General features: G+C 40.3%; 1 protein-coding gene across 2 annotated transcripts; it reads left to right on the top strand.

The window, feature by feature from the left end:
- Window positions 1-1,389: 1,389 nt before the first annotated feature.
- On the top strand, window positions 1,390-5,656 carry LOC112649132 (testis-expressed protein 13D-like). 2 transcript variants are annotated; one of them, XR_004812980.2, is made up of 3 exons: window positions 1,390-3,282; window positions 4,044-4,214; window positions 4,873-5,656. XR_004812980.2 is itself a non-coding variant. In XM_025431165.3 (2 exons), the coding sequence occupies exon 1, from the start codon at window positions 1,800-1,802 to the stop codon at window positions 3,270-3,272; it is 1,473 nt and encodes a 490-aa protein (XP_025286950.1). In that variant the 5' UTR covers window positions 1,390-1,799; the 3' UTR covers window positions 3,273-3,282; window positions 4,044-5,655. The 2 variants fall into 2 exon arrangements, 1 of the variants encoding a protein (XP_025286950.1); XM_025431165.3 differs by having other exon boundaries at window positions 4,044-5,655.
- The last annotated feature ends 16,111 nt before the right edge of the window (window positions 5,657-21,767 follow it).

Genomic DNA, 21,767 nt, shown 5'->3' on the forward strand with positions numbered 1-21,767 from the left:
ATGAAAAGAAAACCTCATCTGATTTTTACATAAAGAACCCACAGCCAAGTTTGTCTAAACAGATGCCAGTCTGGTGAGAACTGTGAACTCACCATTTTGTGAAGCATCCTACCCTATGGTTTCCCTCCTTATGACAAAAACTACAAGGGACAGAGACAAAAGAAAACAATGACCATCTCTGAGAGGAAATAGATTAATAGATAACAAGAGTACTCATAATGAATATTTACAAGTAAATATATCCAAGAACTTGATCACACAAATATATATATATTTATATATATATATTTAAAAATATATATATATTTAAATATATATATATATATTCCCTGTTAAACTAAATTTAGAAAAAGAAAAGGACTCTCACCACTCTCACTTCCACCAGACTCTGTGAGTAGAGATCCAGGAGACCGATGTGGTAAGAATTCTTACCTTCTGTGGGCTCTTGCCAGACTCCCAGCATCTCACAGCTTCAGCAGCTTCAGAGTGAGCAACGTCTAGGTAGTGGAGGGCCCCACGTCAGGTGCCAAAACTGTAGAGGTGAAGAACTATTCCTTTCTTCCCTTCAAGGTTCTTTGGTTGGCCTAATAATTAACATAAGACAGATTTCCAGGAGAAAAACAAATTTAATTTCATACATACAGAAACTCTATATAAATATGAGACTAAAAAAAGTGACTAAAGTAGGCAGCTTTTATAACCTCAAGACAAAAAAAATTGTAAAGAATTGACAAGGCAAAGAGGTTTGAGTTTGGGATTATAAATTAGTGAAGAAGTAATAAGGTGTTTTATGCAGCCTTCTCAACCTTAAATTCATTCCCTATTTCTGGTGGCAAGGGTGCCTTCTATTCTCTGGGTAGAGAGAGGGTACACTTCACATGGGCGATTTATTTCCTCCTTTCAGGGGAACAAAGGAGGATTAGAGTGTCCTGCTTAGATCAGCTGTTTCTTAAGTAACTTTTACTCAAAGTAATGTGCCAAAGTGGCATATTTTGGGGTGGCTTATTCTGCTTTTCTTCACCTAGTTCCCCCTGCTGCCCCAAGGTGCAGCTTCATTCCCTTCCCCACAGCAGTACTGCAACCACAGCCTTCACTCAACACTATCTTGCTCCTTTTCTGGGTAGACCCCAGACTTGCACCCTATTTATCTCCCTGAACAGGGTCCTGCAACCCCAGCTTCCTCCTTGACTCTCTCCCTCTCACCCTCAGAAGTTCTCTGACCTTTTCTGACCGACCCTTTCTTTTAGACTGGGAGTGTGTGTGTGTGTGTGTGTGTGTGTGTGTGTTTGAAAGTCCCATCCAAGCCCTTCTGTGCATGAGTGACAAGTATTATGATTTCCAATGAATCTAATGTGCTCTGTCACTGTCTGGGCTCACTGTAGTACACAGCGCAGCCCTTCACCCGGTTCAGACTCCAGGGGCCCGTGGCCCCGGGAGATGGGTCCCAGCATACCTTGCGGTGGCACGTGGCTCAGAGCTCTTACGTCTGACGCATCACGCCACCGTCCCCCTTCAGGCACTGGGGGTTGGTGTGGTGAGAGAATTCACTTGTTTTCTTCTTTCTTTCTTCTTCTTCTTCTTCTTCTTCTTCTTCTTCTTCTTCTTCTTCTTCTTCTTCTTCTTCTTCTTTTTCTTGGAGAAACAAAGGCGTGAAGGAGAAAAGAAATGAAGGAGGAGGCCAGGACTGGGAAAGGACTTCAGTAGGGCTGAGTGTGGAGGTGAAGGGCGGACCCACCTTCACTGGCGGCGGCAGGGGCGGCGGAGTCCGTGAGGCGGGGGTCAGCTAGGCCGCGGCGGCCATGGCAGTGGACTTCGGGGACCACGCCAGCGGGTTCCGTCACGCCGAGGTGGTCAGGTTCATCAACAACGAAGTCCTCCTGAACGGCGGCGGCCCGGAGTTCTACGCGGCCTTGCGCTCACGGCCGTGGAGTGAGGTGGAGGACCGGCTTCGGGGGGTCCTGGCCGACCCGCGGGTGCCGCGCGCCCACCAGAGAGCCTGCGCCTGGAGCGCGCTGGCCTTGGGCGTGCGCGGGGCCGCAAGGCAGCGGGAGCAGCAGGGGCGCCGGATCCGGAGGCTGCAGGAACAGATGGAGGAGCGGGAGACCGCCGCCTGGGCCCTGGCCTCCGAGCTACAGCGGATGCGAGGGGAGCGCAAGGAGATGGCTGCACAGCTTCGATGCGCGAGGGCTGCTCTGCAGCAGGTGTCGAATGAGCGGAATGTATTGCGCCGACGGCTGATCCAGGCAGAGAAATCGGCCCTGGCTGACAAGCCACCTCAGGAAGTCATGTCTGAGTCACGAGCCAAACAGCGTGGAGCCAGAGCATGGCCAGTGGATGTGGATGAGCAGTGCAAGATGATGGCTGCAGGAGCACAGGCCGTGCAGCCTTCGGAGGGCCAGATGACAGCTCCAGCGGCAGCTCCAGAAGCAGCTCCAGCAACTGTGCTTCGTGTGCAGGCACCCCCGAGCTCCTGGGCCCAGGTCATGCAATCCTCTCTGCCAGTGCAGGTGTCACATGCATTTCCATTCTCTGCATCATTCCCTATGGGATTTCCATACTCGGCATCTCTACCGCACTCACTAGTCGTGGAAGCAGACGCAGCAGCGGCAGCAACAACAGCAGCACCGGTAGGCTCGCCTCAGATGCCTCCTCTGGTCCCACCTGGTCCATGGGCTGCAGTGAGGGCCCAGAAACAGATGGTCCCACTCTGTGACCAGAGGTGCTATGACCAGGAAGAATATTCCGAGATCCCCCAGGGGAGATTTCCCCTGAGGGGCAGCAGAAGCCACAGCCAAGAGGAAGGTCCTGTGTGTCTCCAGGGAATGGCTTCCCTGGAGATCGGGAACCACAGCCAGAAAGAAAATCTGGAGAGACCTCAGGGGACAGCACCCCGGAGAGACAGAAATTCCAGCCAGAAGAAACGTCCAGTGATGCCCCAGAAGAAGTACTCCCCGGAGAACAGCAAGAACCACAGCCAAGAAGATCCAGAGAGGCCTCAGGGGACATCCCCACTGAGAAGCAGCAGGAGCAGTGGTGCCAGAAAAAGCCCCAAGAAACAGCACTCTCAGGGGCAGAAGGCCAAGCAACCAAAAGGGGAAAAAGCCTCGGATTCCCAACACCAGGGGAAGCCTGCCTCAGTATGCAGTCCAAAGAATTGGGACTGCCCATGGTGTAAAGCCATTAATTTTTCATGGCGCAAGGCCTGCTATAAATGTAAGAAAGTCTGTGTGGCTGGTGAGAGTAGAGGCCTGGACCCAGTACAGACTCACTAATTTTAGGAAGGTAAGTAAAAATGGAAACACTCCAAAGAAAAACCAATTTCCTAAGACCCCCCTCATGAAAAAGTAACTCATATACTTCACAGAAAATTTGAAAATCAAAATTATGATATAGAAAATTAAATTAAATTGTCCATCATCCCATTACACAAATTAATCACTTTTCATCATTCTGATTACATACACACAAGCACATATGTACCTATGTTTTTATTTTATACCTTTATTTTAACAAGGATAGATTACTTTTTGAGTATCACACATTTTAAATAGGGGATTTCGGGATCCCTGGGTGGCGCAGCGGTTTGGCACCTGCCTTTGGCCCAGGGCACGATCCTGGAGACTCGGGATCAAATCCCACGTCGGGCTCCCGGTGCATGGAGCCTGCTTCTCCCTCTGCCTGTGTCTCTGCCTCTCTCTCTCTCTGTGACTATCATAAATAAATAAAAATTAAAAAAAAAATAAAAATAAATAGAGGATTTCTCCTAATTGCAGTTAGGTTTGCAGGTGGTAGATTCTGAATAGCTGATGCTGATTGGTTGACACCTTGGAGAGGCTAAAGTCATGAAGCCTTTTCCTTTTTTCAGTCCTTTCTGTTTTCTTATTAACTTCCTTTTCCTGAAAATATTATGTCATTGGCTATGAACAACCATGTGTTTTTCAAGTTATAACCATATTGAATTTTAGGAGCACTGTTTTGCCTTGAAAATGCTATTATTCATTTGTAAACTACCACAGCGTTCATGTTTGCTTCTTGTTTTTAAGTTTTATAGGTGAGGGCCTGTTTTTGCATCTCTGAGCCCCACAGAACTTGTTTGTTGCTGAAGAAGTTGAATCCATCCCATTAGGAGATCTCCCAAGAGTCTAAAGAAATCACACCTTGATTCTGGCTCACCCAAACCTCATGGAGACCCTCATTGGCTGGAGCTGAGAAGAGTGAGAGGGAGTCGTGGAAGAAGAGATGCTTTGGCGCTCATAAGGGGGGAAGGAAGGCAAAACGATTTTGTTAGAATTTAATTTCTCTGTTGATACAAGGGAGTAATTTGGAAGAGTTGAGAGGGTGTTGCAGTATTAAATTCTATAGATAATAGCAAATTTGATGAATCACATTTAATTCATTAAACATAGTTATTGATTATTTAATGTATATTGGGAACTAGAACCATATGTTAATATTTAGTGCACACATCATAACTTTTTGGTGAGTTTGCTTATATGATAGGAGAGAGCATAATTTGAGATCAGAGGTAATTTATTTGCCTTGTGTATAGCATGGCCTTTGGGTAAACCCAATTGAAACAAGTTAGATATTTTTGCAGTTCTGGGAGCAATATCAGAGACTTTCATGAGAAGATTTACCAGACTTCTCATCTCATTGCTCCTAGGTGAAACAAACTAGCAGTGGCAAAGATCGGGAAAGTGGCATCACAAAGTGCAGGCAGGACTTTTCTGAAAGTCTAATTTCTTCCTTTGAGAGGGAAAACTATTTTTCTGGTTGCCTGAAAGACGACTGAGTGACTGAAATATAATGCTTGAGGGAGTATTGGCCACACACTTAAACCCTCAGTCTTTCCTTTTTTTTTTTAACCCTCAGTCTTGACTACCTCCATCCTAAGCCCATTTCCAGTCAAAAGTGGATGAAGAACAAGATGGAGTCCAAGGACAGACATCATACTTCTCTTGGATTGAATTAAAAATAATACTGGACTGGGACAAGCATTCTGGAGAATGCACCTGGTACCTTTCTCCTCCACTTGGTGTATTCTCTTCAAGGCTCTCTGCTCTTCTAAGGCAGCTGCTATAAGTAAGAAGACAGCCAAGGTGGAGCAGAGGGCGTGGGAAGGTGTGGGAACCTTAGTCTGAACAAAAATGTTGTAGTTTCCCCCATGAGATCTGTCCAGATCACCAAGCTCAACCTCTGCCAGGGTTTTTCTGATCCTAATTAGTAATAAAGAGTGTGCACTGGTCTGCTATGTCTTCTATGTAATGTGTATCTTGGGGCAGGTTGGTCAGAAGTGGCAGCTTAAATCTGTATATTCCTCCTATCCCACTGAGGCAAAGGAAAGCTCAGTCTCATTCAATGAGAGGGTCTCTGTCATAATGAAAATTACCTAAGAATGAGAAGGGTAAGGGGTTTTTATGGGACCTTCAGTACATTGTGTGATTAACCTTGCTACCCTTACTGGCCAAGTCCAGATGGTACATTGAAGGTGGGCCTGTTTGCTTCTCCAGGGTCAGTGAGGTTTGGAGGTATCTGCTAATGTTGGAAGCCCTAATGCCTAGGGTCCATTTCCCTACATACACCAAGCAGCCATTCCACTCTAGGGCCCTACCTTCTCCCTGGGGTCCTGGTAGGGAGTAAAGAGGGCTTAGATATAATAAACAGTGATCTCTCTCTATTCTCTCTGTTCTCTAAGTCATTCTTTGCTCCCTTAGAAAAATTTGGTCAAGATGATCAGGATTATAGAAAACCAAAAATAGGCTGACAGCATCAATTTCCTTTGGCATAAGTGGGGAACAAAGATCTGGACACCTTTTTGGGATAGTGAGATGAGGGAGTGGACAACAAAAATGATCCTGTCATATTGGAAATCTTTCTTCTTTCAGAGATGACTAACAGAGAGGGCCGTGATTACCTGAGATAGGAATGCAGGAATAGAAGAGAGCTGTTATGGGGAACAAACACATGACAGAACATAAAGACTCCTAACTCTGGGAAATGAACTGGGGGTGGTGGAAGGGGAGGAGGGCGGGGGTTGGGGGTGAATGGGTGACGGGCTTTGAGGGGGGCACTTGATGGGATGAGCACTGGGTGTTATTCTGTAAGTTGGCAAATTGAACACCAATAAAAAATAAATTTATTATTAAAAAAAAGGAAGGGGAGTAGAGGAGATACTATGATATACTATAGATCCTAATGTCCCCTGTGCATTTGGAAAGATGAGCATGTGCAGATATTTTTCCTGCTGGATCTAAATTTAGTGTGAGCACAGTATAGGAAGAGTTCAAATGGTGGTGGAGAAAGAGGAAAAAGAACCAGGGCTTGCAGCAGCTACTACTATTATTGATGGTAGGGATGGGCCTAGTACCGCAGCCTTACAGGCACTTATGATGGAAGAGTAATATGGTATTTCTCTGAACAGGAAAGTGTAGGGGATGTGGGAAGAAGGTTTTCAGATTCTGTGAGATCTTCAGTGTGGGAGAGGCAAAATTCTGTGTGGAGCAAGTGGAGAATCATAGCAATATCCTCCCCTTCTCCACATTCTCACCCATTTCTTAACTTCATATCCACTACTAGACCTTCACAGGAGCAGCGCCTTAAAATCCCATTCCCATTTCCACAATTAATATACCACCTATCATTTATCCCCTTCCACTTCCACTAGCAAAAGCAGAATCAGAAGAAGTGGCTCTAATAAGAGCAGATCCTGTGGGAGCATCTGCAGCTAGCATATTGACAGGTGTGGGATATGGAAAAGGTTCCTGTGATAAGGCAAGAGGAGGCAGTAGCCTCAGGGGACAGAAAGGACAGGAACAAAGGGCTCAGCATTCCTCAAGATCCCTTAGGGATAAGAGAATTGTGTGAGGTAAAGACCAAGGGACTAGGATGGGGGAAGTGATAAAACATTATCATTTTGAGGATAAAACCATGCTTCAACTGAAGATGTCTGATCCTGGACAGGAGGTTTGTCTTCTGATGGGGCCAGTCCTCTTTGATTTCAGAAATGCAAGAGAGAACCAAGGAGATCTAAAACAGAAGAAAGCATTTTCTGAGTATGTCTCTGATCATAAATGTAGCTTGATATCACTTTAGAAAAATCAGAAAATGCAGAAAAAGAAAAAAAAAACATTTAACCATAATCCCACCACTGGAGAGAAGTACCACTTGTACATTTTTATGTATTTAATTCCATGTATGTACACAGAGATAGGTGTGATAGGTTTTTTAAACATCCTTTACATAGATTTGTAGAGAATATTTTATGACCTTATTTTTTATGGTGGTTAAAAAGACAGAATGAGATCTTACCCTCTTAAAATTTTAACTGAAATTTTACTACATTACTATCTATAAGCACAATGTTGTACAGCAGTTCCCTAGAGCTTTTTCATCTTGGATAACTGAAACTTTGTACCCATAAGCTTATTTTTAATTAATATATTCATTAATTTTTTTTCCCTTTCACACCTTGGTGCTTGCCAGGTGAAGGCCCCATCACACCACCTATAAAACCCCAATCCTTGTCAGTGCCTTACCCCATCCCACTCAGAGTCACAGTGCAGTGGTACTTCACCCCAGGGGCCCATGGCCAGGTGTCAGGGACCAGATAATAGACTAAAGGCTGTGTGGGTCAGAACTGCCTGAGGCCAGAGTGGAGGAGTAAACTGCACAAGGACTGGTTGGTGGCAAGTCTATTGTCTTCCTGGAGGCTGAAGGTCCCTGGGCAGCAACTTGGGCCTCTGCTGCAAAACCTGAGGCCAATCTGACATCTGCCAAGGTCTAAGGCTGAAACAACCCAAACACACTGTCTCATTGTACATCCTTGGGGCCAGTTGTTCCTCTTGGCAATAGCAAAGGTTAAAGAATTTGTCCCAGGAGACCACTGCTGCCTGTACCTCCAGATTCTCACCACAAAGTACAGTCTCAAGGCATTGCTCTCTCTGCCCTAGTCCAACTGCCAGCATCCAGTGATGGCTCCCTTCACCTAAGCCCCTCCATCAGGAGCTGTACACCTCTTTTGAACACTAAGAGGAACTCCTATCTGCTGGAGTCTGGTCTACCTAGATAAAGACAAATAAGGCAATTGGAGCCCTCCAGATATGCTCTATAGCTTTGGATGTATATAACGGTGTAAATTTGAGTCCAGATGGAGGGCTAGGATGAGGAGAGGATGGGCTAAGATAGACTAAGGGTTAAGGGTGGCTCCGAGGATGCTATTTCTTCCATCACTCTTCCCAGAGGAAGGCAATCTCCCAGGATCTCAGGAGATCTACGGGGGCTGGCAGAGGAGTCCTGGATAGAGAAATAGCTGGGTATCACCCCAGATAATGGATCCTTGTTATCCCAGACTTGTCCATAAGGAGTCTGGCTCAGGCCACTTATCAAGCAAACATCACTTCTCCTTCACGCCTTTCTCTGCCAGTGGTGCTTCACCCCATGGTGAAGGCTAGGCACTAGGCTAGGCATCAGGGTCTGCACTCAGGCCTTTGAGGCTGTGCAGAGGCAGAGCCATGGAGGCCATAAGGAGTAAGTGAATTGTGCATGCAATGTAGTAATTAATTAATTAATCCATGGACAACATCTACAAAAAAGTAAGCAATAACATATTTCCATGAACTCTAAATACAAGAGGTTGGGGGCAATTCACATCTATAAGACCCGAGCAATCTGTGTGGGCATGAGCGTAAAGAAACAATGGATCATCTGACAGATCAGAAAATAGGAAAACCCTAAAATACTCGACAAATTAAAATACAAAGTACTAATTAGATAACACAGTGGACTAATTTGAGAAAAACAAGTGGAACTAGAATGAGTACAAGTGATATGTGGTAAGATTGAAGGGGTTGAATTACCTAGGCATTATGAGCTCTCAAAACTGCAGCCAAAGCTCCCTTCCAGGACAAACCCACACTGACAGGGGAGATGTCATTCTACTTCTTATTCTCTTTTTCCTGTATAATAACTTTGTTTGGAATTTTCATCCTATCATTTTCTGTTACTGATTTTTTTTAATTTTTTAATTTTTTTTATTTTTTTTAATTTATTTTTTATTGGTGTTCAATTAACTAACATACAGAATAACACCCAGTGCCCGTCTCCCATTCACTCCCACCCCCCGCCCTCCTCCCCTTCTACCACCCCTAGTTCGTTTCCCAGAGTTAGGAGTCTTTACGTTCTGTCTCCCTTTCTGATATTTCCCACACATTTCTTCTCCCTTCCCTTATATTCCCTTTCACTATTATTTATATTCCCCAAATGAATGAGAACATATAATGTTTGTCCTTCTCCGACTGACTTACTTCATTCAGCATAATACCCTCCAGTTCCATCCACGTTGAAGCAAATGGTGAGTATTTGTCATTTCTAATGGCTGAGTAATATTCTATTGTATACATAAACCACATGTTCTTTATCCATTCATCTTTCGTTGGACACCGAGGCTCCTTCCACAGTTTGGAATTTTCATCCTATCATTTTCTGTTACTTATTTTTAAATGAAATTGGTTTTCCTGAACTTTTAGAAGGAGGCAGAGTTTTCTAACATCTCAAATTTCAATCTATTGCTTTTGTGTGGTCTTCAAAAAGCAGCTTACTGTCTTGCAGTTCTGGAGGCCAAAAGTACAAAATCAAGGTGTTAGCAAAGTTGGATTGTGAGGGCCCTGAGAGAAACACCTGCCCCAGGCTTCTCTCCTCAGCTTAGAGATGGCTATCTTCTACCAGTGCCTCTTCAAATGGTCTTTCCTTGATGTATGAGTCTCTGTCTCTGTGTCTGTATTTTCCTTCTTTATAAGGACATCAGTCAGATTAGGGCCCATCCTAATAACTTCACCGCAACTAATTTCATCTGCAATGATCCTATTTCCAAGTAAAGTCACTTTCTGAGGTTCTGGAGTTTGGGATTTCATCATCTGAATTTTTAAGAGATACATTTCAACTCATAAGACTCTTAAATGTACTTTTTTTTTAACTTAGACTTCAAATTTAGGAATAGTTAAAACTAAGCTTTTGGAACTCTTTTCTAGTGTAGGATGTAAACTAGGTTTGAATTCTAGCACTGGTGATTGTTAGCTGTGTAATATTAAGCAAGTTGCTTATTTCTGAGGCTCAATTTTCCCACCTACAAAATGGAAGTAATAACATGTACTGAATAGGGGATGTTGTAAGTATTAAATGAAGTCATATATGAAAACACACTTAGAACAGTGCCACCTTCAGTTTATGAAGCAGTTGTATAGTTTTTTCCCCAGTGCAGTTTACTCCTCCACTCTTAGAAGAAACAATGAAACCCAAATGATAGGCATTAAATAAGGAATCTCTCTGACAAGTTACCAAATAAAATATAAGTATTTGGAAATGTATAATTTAAACTATCTTGCTAGTGAGAGACAAAGCTTCTGCCAATATTCATAGTGAGTTTTTTAAAAAGTGCTTATTTGGCTGATGGGAAGATAAAGCTAAGGAAACAAAGTCTTGAGTTCTATTTTGCCTGGGGCAATTAGCTACAATCATTATCTATGGTTTAATTAAGTGGATCAGTTACAAATCAGTTAGTATAGATATCACCCATTGACTATACCAAAAGCTTTAAAAGATAAGTCAGCTTCTTAGTTTTTATAGTAATTTCATCTCTTGGCGTTCCTTGTTTTACAAAAAAGGGAAGCCATCCTTAATTTCTGAAGAAGAAAAAACTGTAAGTACAAACACATTAATTTGATTCCGGCAGCTAAAGTTTCTGTTGAATGCATCACAATTTCCTTATAATTGCAAGCATTGTGGTATAACTGGGCCACCACGCCTTTTCTACTGATTGATCATCTTCCTAAACTGTAATCCTATTCTGAGGATCAGTCTGTAGCTAAAAGAAGAGTGATTTGTATTGTTGATCCAAAGAATTACTGTGTGAGTGTAGCAAATTGGAGATTTTCATAATTGATCATTTTAGCTATTGGTTAGAGTAACTTAAATGTAACCTGTAATTTCCACAATTTCCATTTATTTTTAATTAAATGGCTACCAAAATAAATCTAGGGGAAATGTGCAAATAAAAGCAATAATTTAGTTTGAAGTAGTATATTGGTTACCTATTGCTGGATAACAGATTATCCAGAATTTATCAGTTTAAAGCAACGTACATTTATTATCTCACAGCTTCTGCAGGTCAGGAACCCGGATATGGTTTATATGGAAGAATCCACTTCTAAGCTCACTTACCTGGTTATTGATAAATGTGGTAGGCAGAATAATGGTTCTCTAAAGAAGTCCATGTCCTAATCCCTGAAACATGTGAATTATGTTATTTCACATGGCAAAAAGGAATTATAGTTGTGAATGGAATTAAGGTTGCTAATCAGCTGACCTTGAAATAAGGAGATCATCCTGGAATATCTGGGTAAATCCCATGTAATTACAAGGGGCTTTAAAGGTGGAACTGGGGGATCCCTGGGTGGCGCAGTGGTTTGGCGCCTGCCTTTGGCCCAGGGCGGGATCCTGGAGACCCGGGATCGAATCCCAAGTCGGGCTCCTGGTGCATGGAGCCTGCTTCTCCCTCTGCCTATGTCTCTGCCTCTCTCTCTCTGTGTGTGTGTCTATCATAAATAAATAAAAAAATTAAAAATAAAAAAGAAAAGGTGGAACTGGGAGGCAGAAGAGGAATCACCGTGAGAGTGAGATGATGTGAGAAAGACTCAGCTGGCTATTGCTGGCTTTGGAGACAGAATGAGTGGGGTGAGAGCCAAAGAATGTGGGCAGCCTTTAGAAGCTGGAAAGGCAAGGAAATGCATTCTTCTCTAGAACCTCTAGAAATGAATGCAGCATTGCTGGTGCCTTGATTTTAGCCTAGTGAAATTAATTTCAAACTTCTGATTTCCAGAACTATAAGATCATAAATTTGTGTTGTTTTAAACTGCTAAGCGCTTGATAATTTGTTATAGCAACAATAGTAAACAAATGTAGCAAGAATCAGTTTTTCAAGGGTTATTGGTTATTGGAGTGAGGGCCTCAGTTCCTTGCTTTATGACTGGTTGGAGGCCATCCTCAGTCCCTTGCCATGCAGATCTCTCCAGCTTGCTTCATCAGAGCAAACACTCAGAAAGAGCAAGAATAAGACAGAGAGGGTGCTAGAAAAATGGAAGTCACAGTATTTTGTAGCTTAGCTACATAAGTGATATCTCATCACTTTTGGTGTATTATATTTGTTGAAGCGTCATTAGGTTCAGCCTGGCATAGAAGAGAGGAAATCACACAAAGTTGTGAATTGCAGGAGACAGGGACTGGGTTTCATGTTAGAACCTGCCTATCACAAGCGACTGAAACAATACTCACAGTATTTTCCTTAGCTCTAAAATCATCAGACATTCCTGATAATTCAATGTTCTTACTCTACTTAGTTCTCTTTCTCATCTGCTGTAATTTCTTTTAAAATATATTTTAAATATGTATGTATGTTAATATATAGAAATATGGTAAGAAAGTGAAAAAATATTAAATATGATATCTGGTGAAGAAAGGATTTAGACAGATAGTTTGTTTAAAATGTTACTGGTCTTTTAAAGTTTTATAATAAGCATATTTTATATGTATATATATTATCAAAATTAAAATTAATCTTATGAAATTATTTGAAAAATTAAAAGATAAAACTTTCTACATTTCTGAAAGCCCCACATTAATTTTGATATGTGCATTTGGCCCTTAACTTACTTTTTGTTGAATACAAATCACATTCTGTAGTCAGTGAGCCAAGCACCACAACATTATTTTTCACTAAAAAATAAGTTGATCATAGATTTCACTGGAAAAATAATTAAAATAATTAGAATGAATTAAAATTTATTATGAAAATACAGAAATATTTCTCTTTTTTTAAAAAAAGATTTTATTTATTTATTCATGAGAAACAGAGAGAAGGAAAGGTAGAGACAGAGGCAGAGGGAGAAGCAGGCTCCATGCAGGAGTCCTACGTGGGACTCAATACCGGGTCTCCAGGATGATGCCCTGGGGCCAAAGTCGACGCTAAACCGCTGAGCCACCCAGGCTGCCCCACATTTCTCTTTTTTTCAAATACAGAAACATGTTTTAACCTCTTATGAGGGATACATGGCAACAGAACTTTGAAATGGAAGACTCCTAACTCTGGAAAACGAACTAGGGGTGGTGGAAGGGGAGGAAGGCAAGAGGTGGGGGTGACTGGGTGGTGGGCACTGAGGGGGGCACTTGATAGGATGAGCACTGGGTGTTATTCTGTATGTTGGCAAATTGAACACCAATAAAAAATAAATTTATTATTAAAAAAAAGAACTTTGAAATAATAATTCTTAAAATCCACACACAGAAAAGTCATACATGTGTCTAAGACCTTCAGCTATTTTTTTTTTTAATTTTTTTTATTTATTTATGGTAGTCACAGAGAGAGAGAGAGAGGCAGAGACACAGGCAGAGGGAGAAGCAGGCTCCATGCACCAGGAGCCCGACGTGGGATTCGATCCCGGGTCTCCAGGATCACGCCCTGAGCCAAAGGCAGGCGCTAAACCGCTGCGCCACCCAGGGATCCCTAGTTTTTATGGAATTTATCATGCCCCTGTATGGTTCCATATTTAGACATGTAGAAACAAGTCTCAACTGAAAAACCACTTTTCCCCTGATTTATAATAAGTAAGAAGATTTGTTATAAGGAACACTGAAAGTGAAGGATGTGCTCTGAGTTTTCTTGAAAAAAATGACACCTTGCAAATGATTCAAATTGGACATCCTTTTGCCTTTATAAGAAAAGCAAAGTGAGCATATTTATTTGATTTCCTTATAATAATGAGTTACATGACAAGCTAAAATACTAGCAAATAATAATTCACATATAATCACTTTCTATCCCGGGGGGGCGGGGATATGAGTGCTTTATAAAGCTGCTTTGAGCTAAGATAATAAAAGAAAAACATATTGTAATTTAGAAGAAATATATTTACAGCATGGCCTTTTGCTATATTCCTCACTTTTAAAAGAAGAATATGATATCCATTACTACTTGGATTGACCCACTTTTTCTTTTGCTTGCAATTTGATTTAATGCTTTCAATGCATTCATTCAATGTTTTCTGTTTAATTAAAATAATTTGTAATTATGTGTGTATGTTCATTCAGTGCTTTATCTTTGACTAAAATAATTTATAATTGTGTGTATATATGTGTGTGTGATCTCCTGTATGTGGAAGATAAGACCAATCTTTTTCTGAGGTTTGTTTATTTATTTATTTATTTATTTATTTATTTATTTATTTATAAAATGGCATTTTATACATATTGTTCTATAACCTTTTTTTCCCTTAAAAATATCTTATGGCTCTAAGTCAATAAATGTAATTAGATATACATAATTATTTTAAATGAATCCTTTTTATTATTTTTTTTATTGGAGTTCGATTTGCCAACATATAGCATAACACCCAGTGCTCATCCCATCAAGTGCCCCCTTCAGTGCTTGTCACCCCGTCACTCCATCCCCCCGCCTACCTCGCCTTCCACCACTCCTTGGTCGTTTCTTAGAGTTAGGAGTCTCTCATATTCTGTCTCCCTCTCTGACATTTCCCACTCATTTTTTCTTTCTCCTTTATTCCCTTTCACTATTTTTTATATTCCCCAAATGAATGAGACCATATAATGTTTGTCCTTCTCCGATTGACTTACTTTACTCAGCATAATACCCTCCAGTTCCATCCATATTGAAGCAAATGGTTGGTATTTGTCGTTTCTAATGACTGAGTACTATTCCATTGTATACATAGACCACAACTTATTTATTCATTCATCTTTCAATGGACACCGAGGTTCCTTCCACAGTTTGGCTATTGTGGACATTGCTGTTATAAACATTGGGGTGCAGGTGTCCCCACATTTCACTGCATCTGTATCTTTGGGGTAAATCCCCAGTAGTGCAATAGGCCAAGTTCAAAATGGTGTTGCCTGTGCTCTCCTCTAGGATTTTGATGGATTCTTGTCTCATATTTAGATCTTTCATCCATTTTGAGTTTATCTTTGTGTATGGTGTAAGAGAATGGTCCGGTTTCATTCTTCTGCACTTCACTGTCCAATGTTCCCAGCACCATTTATTGAAGAGACTGTCCTTTTCCCAGTGGATAGTCTTTCCTGCTTTGTCGAATATTAGTTGACCATAGAGTTGAGGGCCCATTTCTGGGTTCTCTATTCTGTTCCATTGATCTAGGGTGTCTGTTTTTCTGCCAGTACCACATTGTCTTCATGACCACAACTTTGTAGTACAACTTGAATTCTGGCATTGTGATGCCCCCGGCTCTGGTTTTCCTTTTCAATATCCCCCTGACTATTAAGGGTCTTTTATGATTCCACACAAATCTTAAGATGATTTGTTCTAACTTTCTGAAGAAAGTCCATGGTATTTTGATAGGGATTGCACTGAACATGTAAATTGCCCTGGGTAGCACTGACATTTTCACAATATTCTTCCAATCCATGAGCATGGAATATTTTTCTAACTCTTTGTGTCCTCTGCAATTTCTTTCAGAAATGTTCTGTAGTTTTTAGGGTGTAGATCCTTTACCTCTCTGGTTAGGTTTATTCCTAGGTATCTTATGCTTTTGGGTGCAATTGTAAATGGGATTGACTCCTTAATTTCTCTTTCTTCAGTCTCATTGTGAGTGTATAGAAATGCCACTGATTTCTGGGCATTGATTTTGTATCCTTCCACACTGCCGAATTGCTGTATGAGCTCTAGCAATCTTGGGGTGGAGTTTTTGGGTTTTCCAGGTACAGTATCATGTCATCTGTGAAGAGGGGGAGTTTGACTTCTTCTTTGCCAATTTGAATGCCTTTTATTTCTTTTTGTCCGATTGCTGAGGCTAGGACTTCCAGTACTATGTTGAATAGCAGTGGTGAGAGGGGACATCCCTGTCGTGTTCCTGATCTTAGGGGAAAGGCTCCCAGTGTTTCCTCATTGAGAGTGATATTTGCTGTGGGCTTTTTGTAGATGGCTTTTAAGATGCTGAGGAATGTTCCCTCTATCCCTACACTCTGAACACTCTGAAGAGTTTTGATCAGGAATGGATGCTGTGTTTTGTCAAATGCTTTCTCTGCATCTATTGAGAAGATCATATGGTTCTTGTTTTTTCTCTTGTTGTTGTGATCTATCACATTGATTGCTTTATGAGTGTTGAACCAGCCTTGCATCCCGGGGATAAATCCCACTTGGTCACAGTGAGTAATCTTCTTAATGTACTCTTGGATCCTATTGGCTAGTATCTTGTTGAGAATTTTTGCATCTGTGTTCATCAGGGAGATTGGTCTATTATTCTCCTTTTTGGTGGGGTCTTTGTCTGGTTTTGGAATTAAGGTGATGCTGGCCTCATAAAATGAGTTTGGAAGTATTCCATCCCTTTCTATCTTTTAAAACAGCTTTAGAAGAATAGGTATGGTTTCTTCTTTAAACGTTTGATAGAATTCCCCTGGGAAGCCATCTGGCCCTGGACTTTTGTGTCTTGGGAGGTTTCTGATGACTTCTTCCATTTCCTCCATGGTTATTGGCCTGTTCAGGTTTTCTATTTCTTCCTGTTCCAGTTTTGGTAGTTTGTGGTTTTCCAGAAATGCGTCCATTTCTTTTAGATTGCCTAATTTATTGGTGTATAGCTGCTCATAATATGTTTTTAAAATTGTTTCTGTTGTGATCTCTCCTTTTTCATTCGTGATTTTATTAATTTGAGTCTTTTCTCTTTTCTTTTTATATAAGGCTGGCTAATGGTTTATCTATCTTATTAATTCTTTCCAAGAACAAACTCCTGGTTTTGTGGATCTGTTCTACAGTTCTTCTGATTTCTATTTCATTGAGTTCTGCTCGAATCTTCATTAACTCTCTTCTTCTGCTTGGTGCAGGTGTTATTTGCTGTTCTTTCTCCAGTTCCTTTAGGTGTGAGGTTAGCATGTGTATTTGAGTTTTTTCCAATTTTTTGAGGGATGCTTGTATTCTGAAGTATTTCCCTCTTCGGACTGCTTTTGCTGTATCCCAAAGATTTTGAATTGTTGTATCTTCATTTTCATTAGTTTCCATGAATCTTTTTAATTCTTCTCTTTCCTGGAAGAATTTTAATTCTTCTCTATTTTCCTGGTTGACCCTTTCATCTTTTAGCAGGATGCTCTTGAACCTCCATGTGTTTGAGTTTCTTCCACATTTCTTCTTGTGATTGAGTTCAAGTTGCAAAGCATTATGGTCTGAAAGTATGCAGGGGACAATCCCATTATTTTGGCATATGATCCCTACTTCTTTTTGAAGGCCAAAATAAACAAATTTTCAAAATACCTTAAACAGCACCTGAGACATAATAGGCACTTTAGAAATGTTCATTTGCATCCTTTGTCCCCAACATTCGACTTATATTTCTTCTTCCTGAGGGAGACACTACAAATAAATGTCTTCCTTGGAGAGTCCTAATCTACAAAAAAATATATGCTAGATCACACAAAGGAGATTGTGATCTAGACAATATGGAGAGTTGTAAACACTCATTGTGCTAGACTAGTGGTAAATTTCTACAACCTTTGAGTATATGTCTCCCTACCTCAGGAACAAATATGATGTGGTGGACCCATCAACATCAGAGATTCTACCTTGGAACAGTCACAGACTATTAGTGGATCAGAAAAGCAATATAGTGGTCACCAAATAAACTTTTTAAATAAAATAGAATAAACAGGCTAAGAAAACCCAACAATGAGGGTAAATATTATGTTATGAAATATTTGTTTTGTCATTCATACTTATGTGTGTACACATATACATCTACATTCATAGATGGATAGATAGATAATAATCCTCAATGTAAGATGTATTTCTTTCATGGTAAAAAAAATTGAAAAGCACTACATTAGAGTTTGGGTTGTTGTTTTTAATCTGACAGGATATGTTCACAATGTGCTGTTCATAATCTCACAGAAAATCCCCCTTGTGATCAGGGCCATGGAATTATAAGGTGTCTAACTAACATTGGAGTAAGACAATCTGTGACCATGAAAATACAATATAAGTGTCTCAGTAAAAGGGCTAATATAGTTATTTCCTGGTGTCCTACTTGCCTATCATGGTACTCCCAATAGAGTAAGAAGTCAATAAATAACAACTGATTTGCTTTCATGAAGCAATGCAGTAACACGTGAAGTAGTACCTAGAAGTTTCAGAACCGTGTCCTAAAGCAGCCACAGAAGATTTTTTGTACTGGCTCAACAAATTTTGCAAAAGAAAATTCATTTTCAGTTTCATTTTCTATCCTGACAGGGTCAATAATTGGTAGTCCAAGGATATGCCCCACAATTGTGTCTCTAGATATTAGATTTTTACCAGATTACAACAGGATAGAGAAATGTGGAACAGATGATACTAATATTAAAGGAAATTATAACTGGTTGAAAAGCTAAGACAAAGCATGCAATTTAACAAAGTAACATCAACTTAAAGAGGAATAATGACAACCTAAAAGGAGATCTCCAACAACATGCCAAAGAAGTTCTCTTCTCTAACAAGGTAAATTATTGCAAGGACAAGTATAATGTCCTCGAATTAAATTCAAAAAGCCAACTATACAGGTGCAGCATGAGAATGACATGGTTTAACATTGATACACATTAAAAAAAGAAAAAAGAAAAAACTTGGAATTTTTAGTTTAAAGTGAATACAAAATGAGTCAACCTTCAAAAAAGGTATTACAATTTATATTATATTATGATGCAAGCATAGATTTTAAATAAGAGAATTGATCACCTTGCTCAGACCACACCTGAATATGGCACTCAGTTCTGAGAACTGTATTTTAGAATTTGTTTATGTGAAAGCAGTCAAACTGATGACAGAACTTAAAACCATTTCATATGAAGAACAGGTAAAAGAACTAGTAATGTTTAATCTTAAAAAGAGAAGCCAAAGGAAGGATACTGAATTACTTTTGTAAACTCCCAAAAGAAGACATTGGGACTACTGGATAAAAATTGAGACACATGTCAGCTTTCATCTCAGTATAAGAAAAAAACTTTGAAATGTCTGGGTGGCTCAGTGGTTGAGCATCTACCTTCGGCCCAGGGCATGATCCCAGGGTCCTGGGATCAAATCCCACATCAGATTCCCTGCATGGAGTCTGCTTCTCCCTCTGCCTATGTCTCTACCTCTCTCTCTCCTGTGTCTCTCATGAATAAATAAATAAAATCTTTAAAAAAAATAAAAAACTGCTGTCTCCAGAGGTTATATATTGATGGATGGAATGATGGAATAAAGTATTCATTTGAAAAACAGTCACTTTGCAGAAATGTTGCAGATAGGATTATAGTACTAGAATGGTCTGATATCTAGTGACTTTAAGGACCCTTCTATCTTTCAAAGTAAATAATTTAAAAAATAAATACAATATATATTATACATCATTTTGTGGCCCAATGATTTTCCCTAAATCATAATAATAATAAAAAGATAGAATATTAAAACTCCACAAGATTAGAAGTTCTATATCACACCTTTTACATAATACATATTAGCTAACACTGCTTTCAAATTTGGCACCAAGCAAACTTGAAAATTGTAGTAGAGATGTTTATTTTTAAGGAAGAAATATAAGAAGCTCCATGATAGACTTGCAAGTAATTAGATGAAAACTAATATATCTCTCTGATGCCTAACAAGTTAAAAGAGACAAAATTATAGCCAACTATTTTTAAAATAACTGTACATTTGTTCTCACACATAAAACTAAAGATATAGCAGACCTTTTTCTCATTTTTTATTTTGGTGTTAGATAAATGGAACCTGAATCCCTGGTTGCAGACTGATTTTCTGGAAGCAAATTTGAATAGGCTACAGGCATCCAGATGTTCCTCTATTCATTTGGTGGCTGGCAAATAGAAGAATTAGTTCAAATACTGCCCATTTTGGCAAACTGCTTTTTTAATTGTAAAGAAAAATCCTCGGAGGAACATTCTTAATAAGATAATAGTCTTTAGATTATTCAATCATTAAAAGAACAGAAAAAATATGTAAATCATCAAAAAGCTGGATTACCACAGCACTGCTGAATTTTTACCATTTGTTTATAAATTCCCCTGAACAGGCTCTTTGTTGTGAGTTGTCTGTTTTGGCAGACCACTTGTCAAAACAAAGAGTTTTTAAAAGCACCCCAAATAAAATGAATGGTTTCAATAATCATGTCATCAATGGTTTAAATCATTGTTATATTCCTAATCATGTTTATCATTGCTTCTGGAGAACAACTATATAGCCACTAGGCAATAAGGGATCCTTTAACACACCATAGCACAGTTTGCTATACCAAGGTATATCATAACATACAATCATCATGAAATACAGATATTTAAAATATTACATAATCAAAATATAAATTTTTTAAAGATTTTATTTTATTTATTTATGAGAAACAGAGAGAGAAAGACAGACAGAGACATAGGCAGAGGGAGAAGCAGGCTCCATGCACGGAGCCCGATGTGGGACTCAATCTCCAGACTCCAGGATCATGACCTGAGCTCAAGTCAGACTCTTAACCGCTGAGCCACCCAGGTGACCCCCAAAATATAAATTTTATCTGCATGAGTATACATATTTATAAATAAATGATTTCCAGGAGTGATGCGTTTTGTATAGTTTAAAGTTGCAGCTATAAATGTTGAAAATTAACAGAAAATGGTAACACTGAATAAACACAAATGCCCCAATATATATTTTTTTCTTATCTTGGTAATCTTATGCATTTTTGCATTTAATTTAATTTTTAGAGGAAAAAGAGGCAGTCTTATAACATCATATGCTGTCTTCCATACTATAGATGATAAATATAATTTCAAATATCCCTTCAATTTCTCATGATTATTACTCCACAGTATAAATTTTATTTTGATCTTATACTATCTCACAGAATATTGCAAGTCCAAACAACAGAGATCAAGAAAAAATGAATGTTATGCACACTTGTAAAATATTACAGCAGAAAAATTTTTTGTTTATTTGGTCACCTTTTCTCTGGCCAGGAGAAGCTAGGATTTTAAACCTTAGAAAAAGGGGGGCAGGGCAAGATGGCGGAGGAGTAGGGACCCCAAGTCACCCAGCCCCACCGAATCACCTAGATAACTTTCAAATCATCCTGAAAACCTACGAGTTTGACCTGAGATTTAAAGCGAGAACAGCCGGAACACTACAGAGAGAAGGGTTTTTGCTTCTAACAAGGTAGGAAGGAGGAAAAAAAAAAAAGCATCCAGTGGGGGAGGGGCCCCCACGAAAAGCCGGGCTAAGGGGGGCGGGTAGAGCCTCCAGGACAGGAGAGCCCAGCCCTGGAGAGGTGGGAAATGTAAAAATCCTCACCAGAGGGATCCCTGGGTGGCGCAGCGGTTTGGCGCCTGCCTTTGGCCCAGGGCGCGACCCTGGAGACCCGGGATCGAATCCCACGTCGGGCTCCCGGTGCATGGAGCCTGCTTCTCCCTCTGCCTGTGTCTCTGCCTCTCTCTCTCTCACTGTGTGCCTATCATGAATAAATAAAAAAATTAAAAAAAAAATCCTCACCAGATTCTTCCCAGATGGAAAAGCCCTTAGGGAAATTGAGCAGAACCGCAAGAGGGGCAGTGGAGCCCCCAGGTTCCCGGGGTCACTAACAGAGGAGGTGTCCCCAGGGGAGAGCGCCACACACCCCGTGGGCCCAGCGGTAAAGGGCTGGAGCTCGAGCGCGGGGCTTCGGAAGCGATTCCTGCCACGCAGGCCCCCGAGC

Source organism: Canis lupus, chromosome X (assembly GCF_003254725.2).
Source record: "Canis lupus dingo isolate Sandy chromosome X, ASM325472v2, whole genome shotgun sequence".
Taxonomy (NCBI): Eukaryota; Metazoa; Chordata; class Mammalia; order Carnivora; family Canidae; genus Canis; species Canis lupus.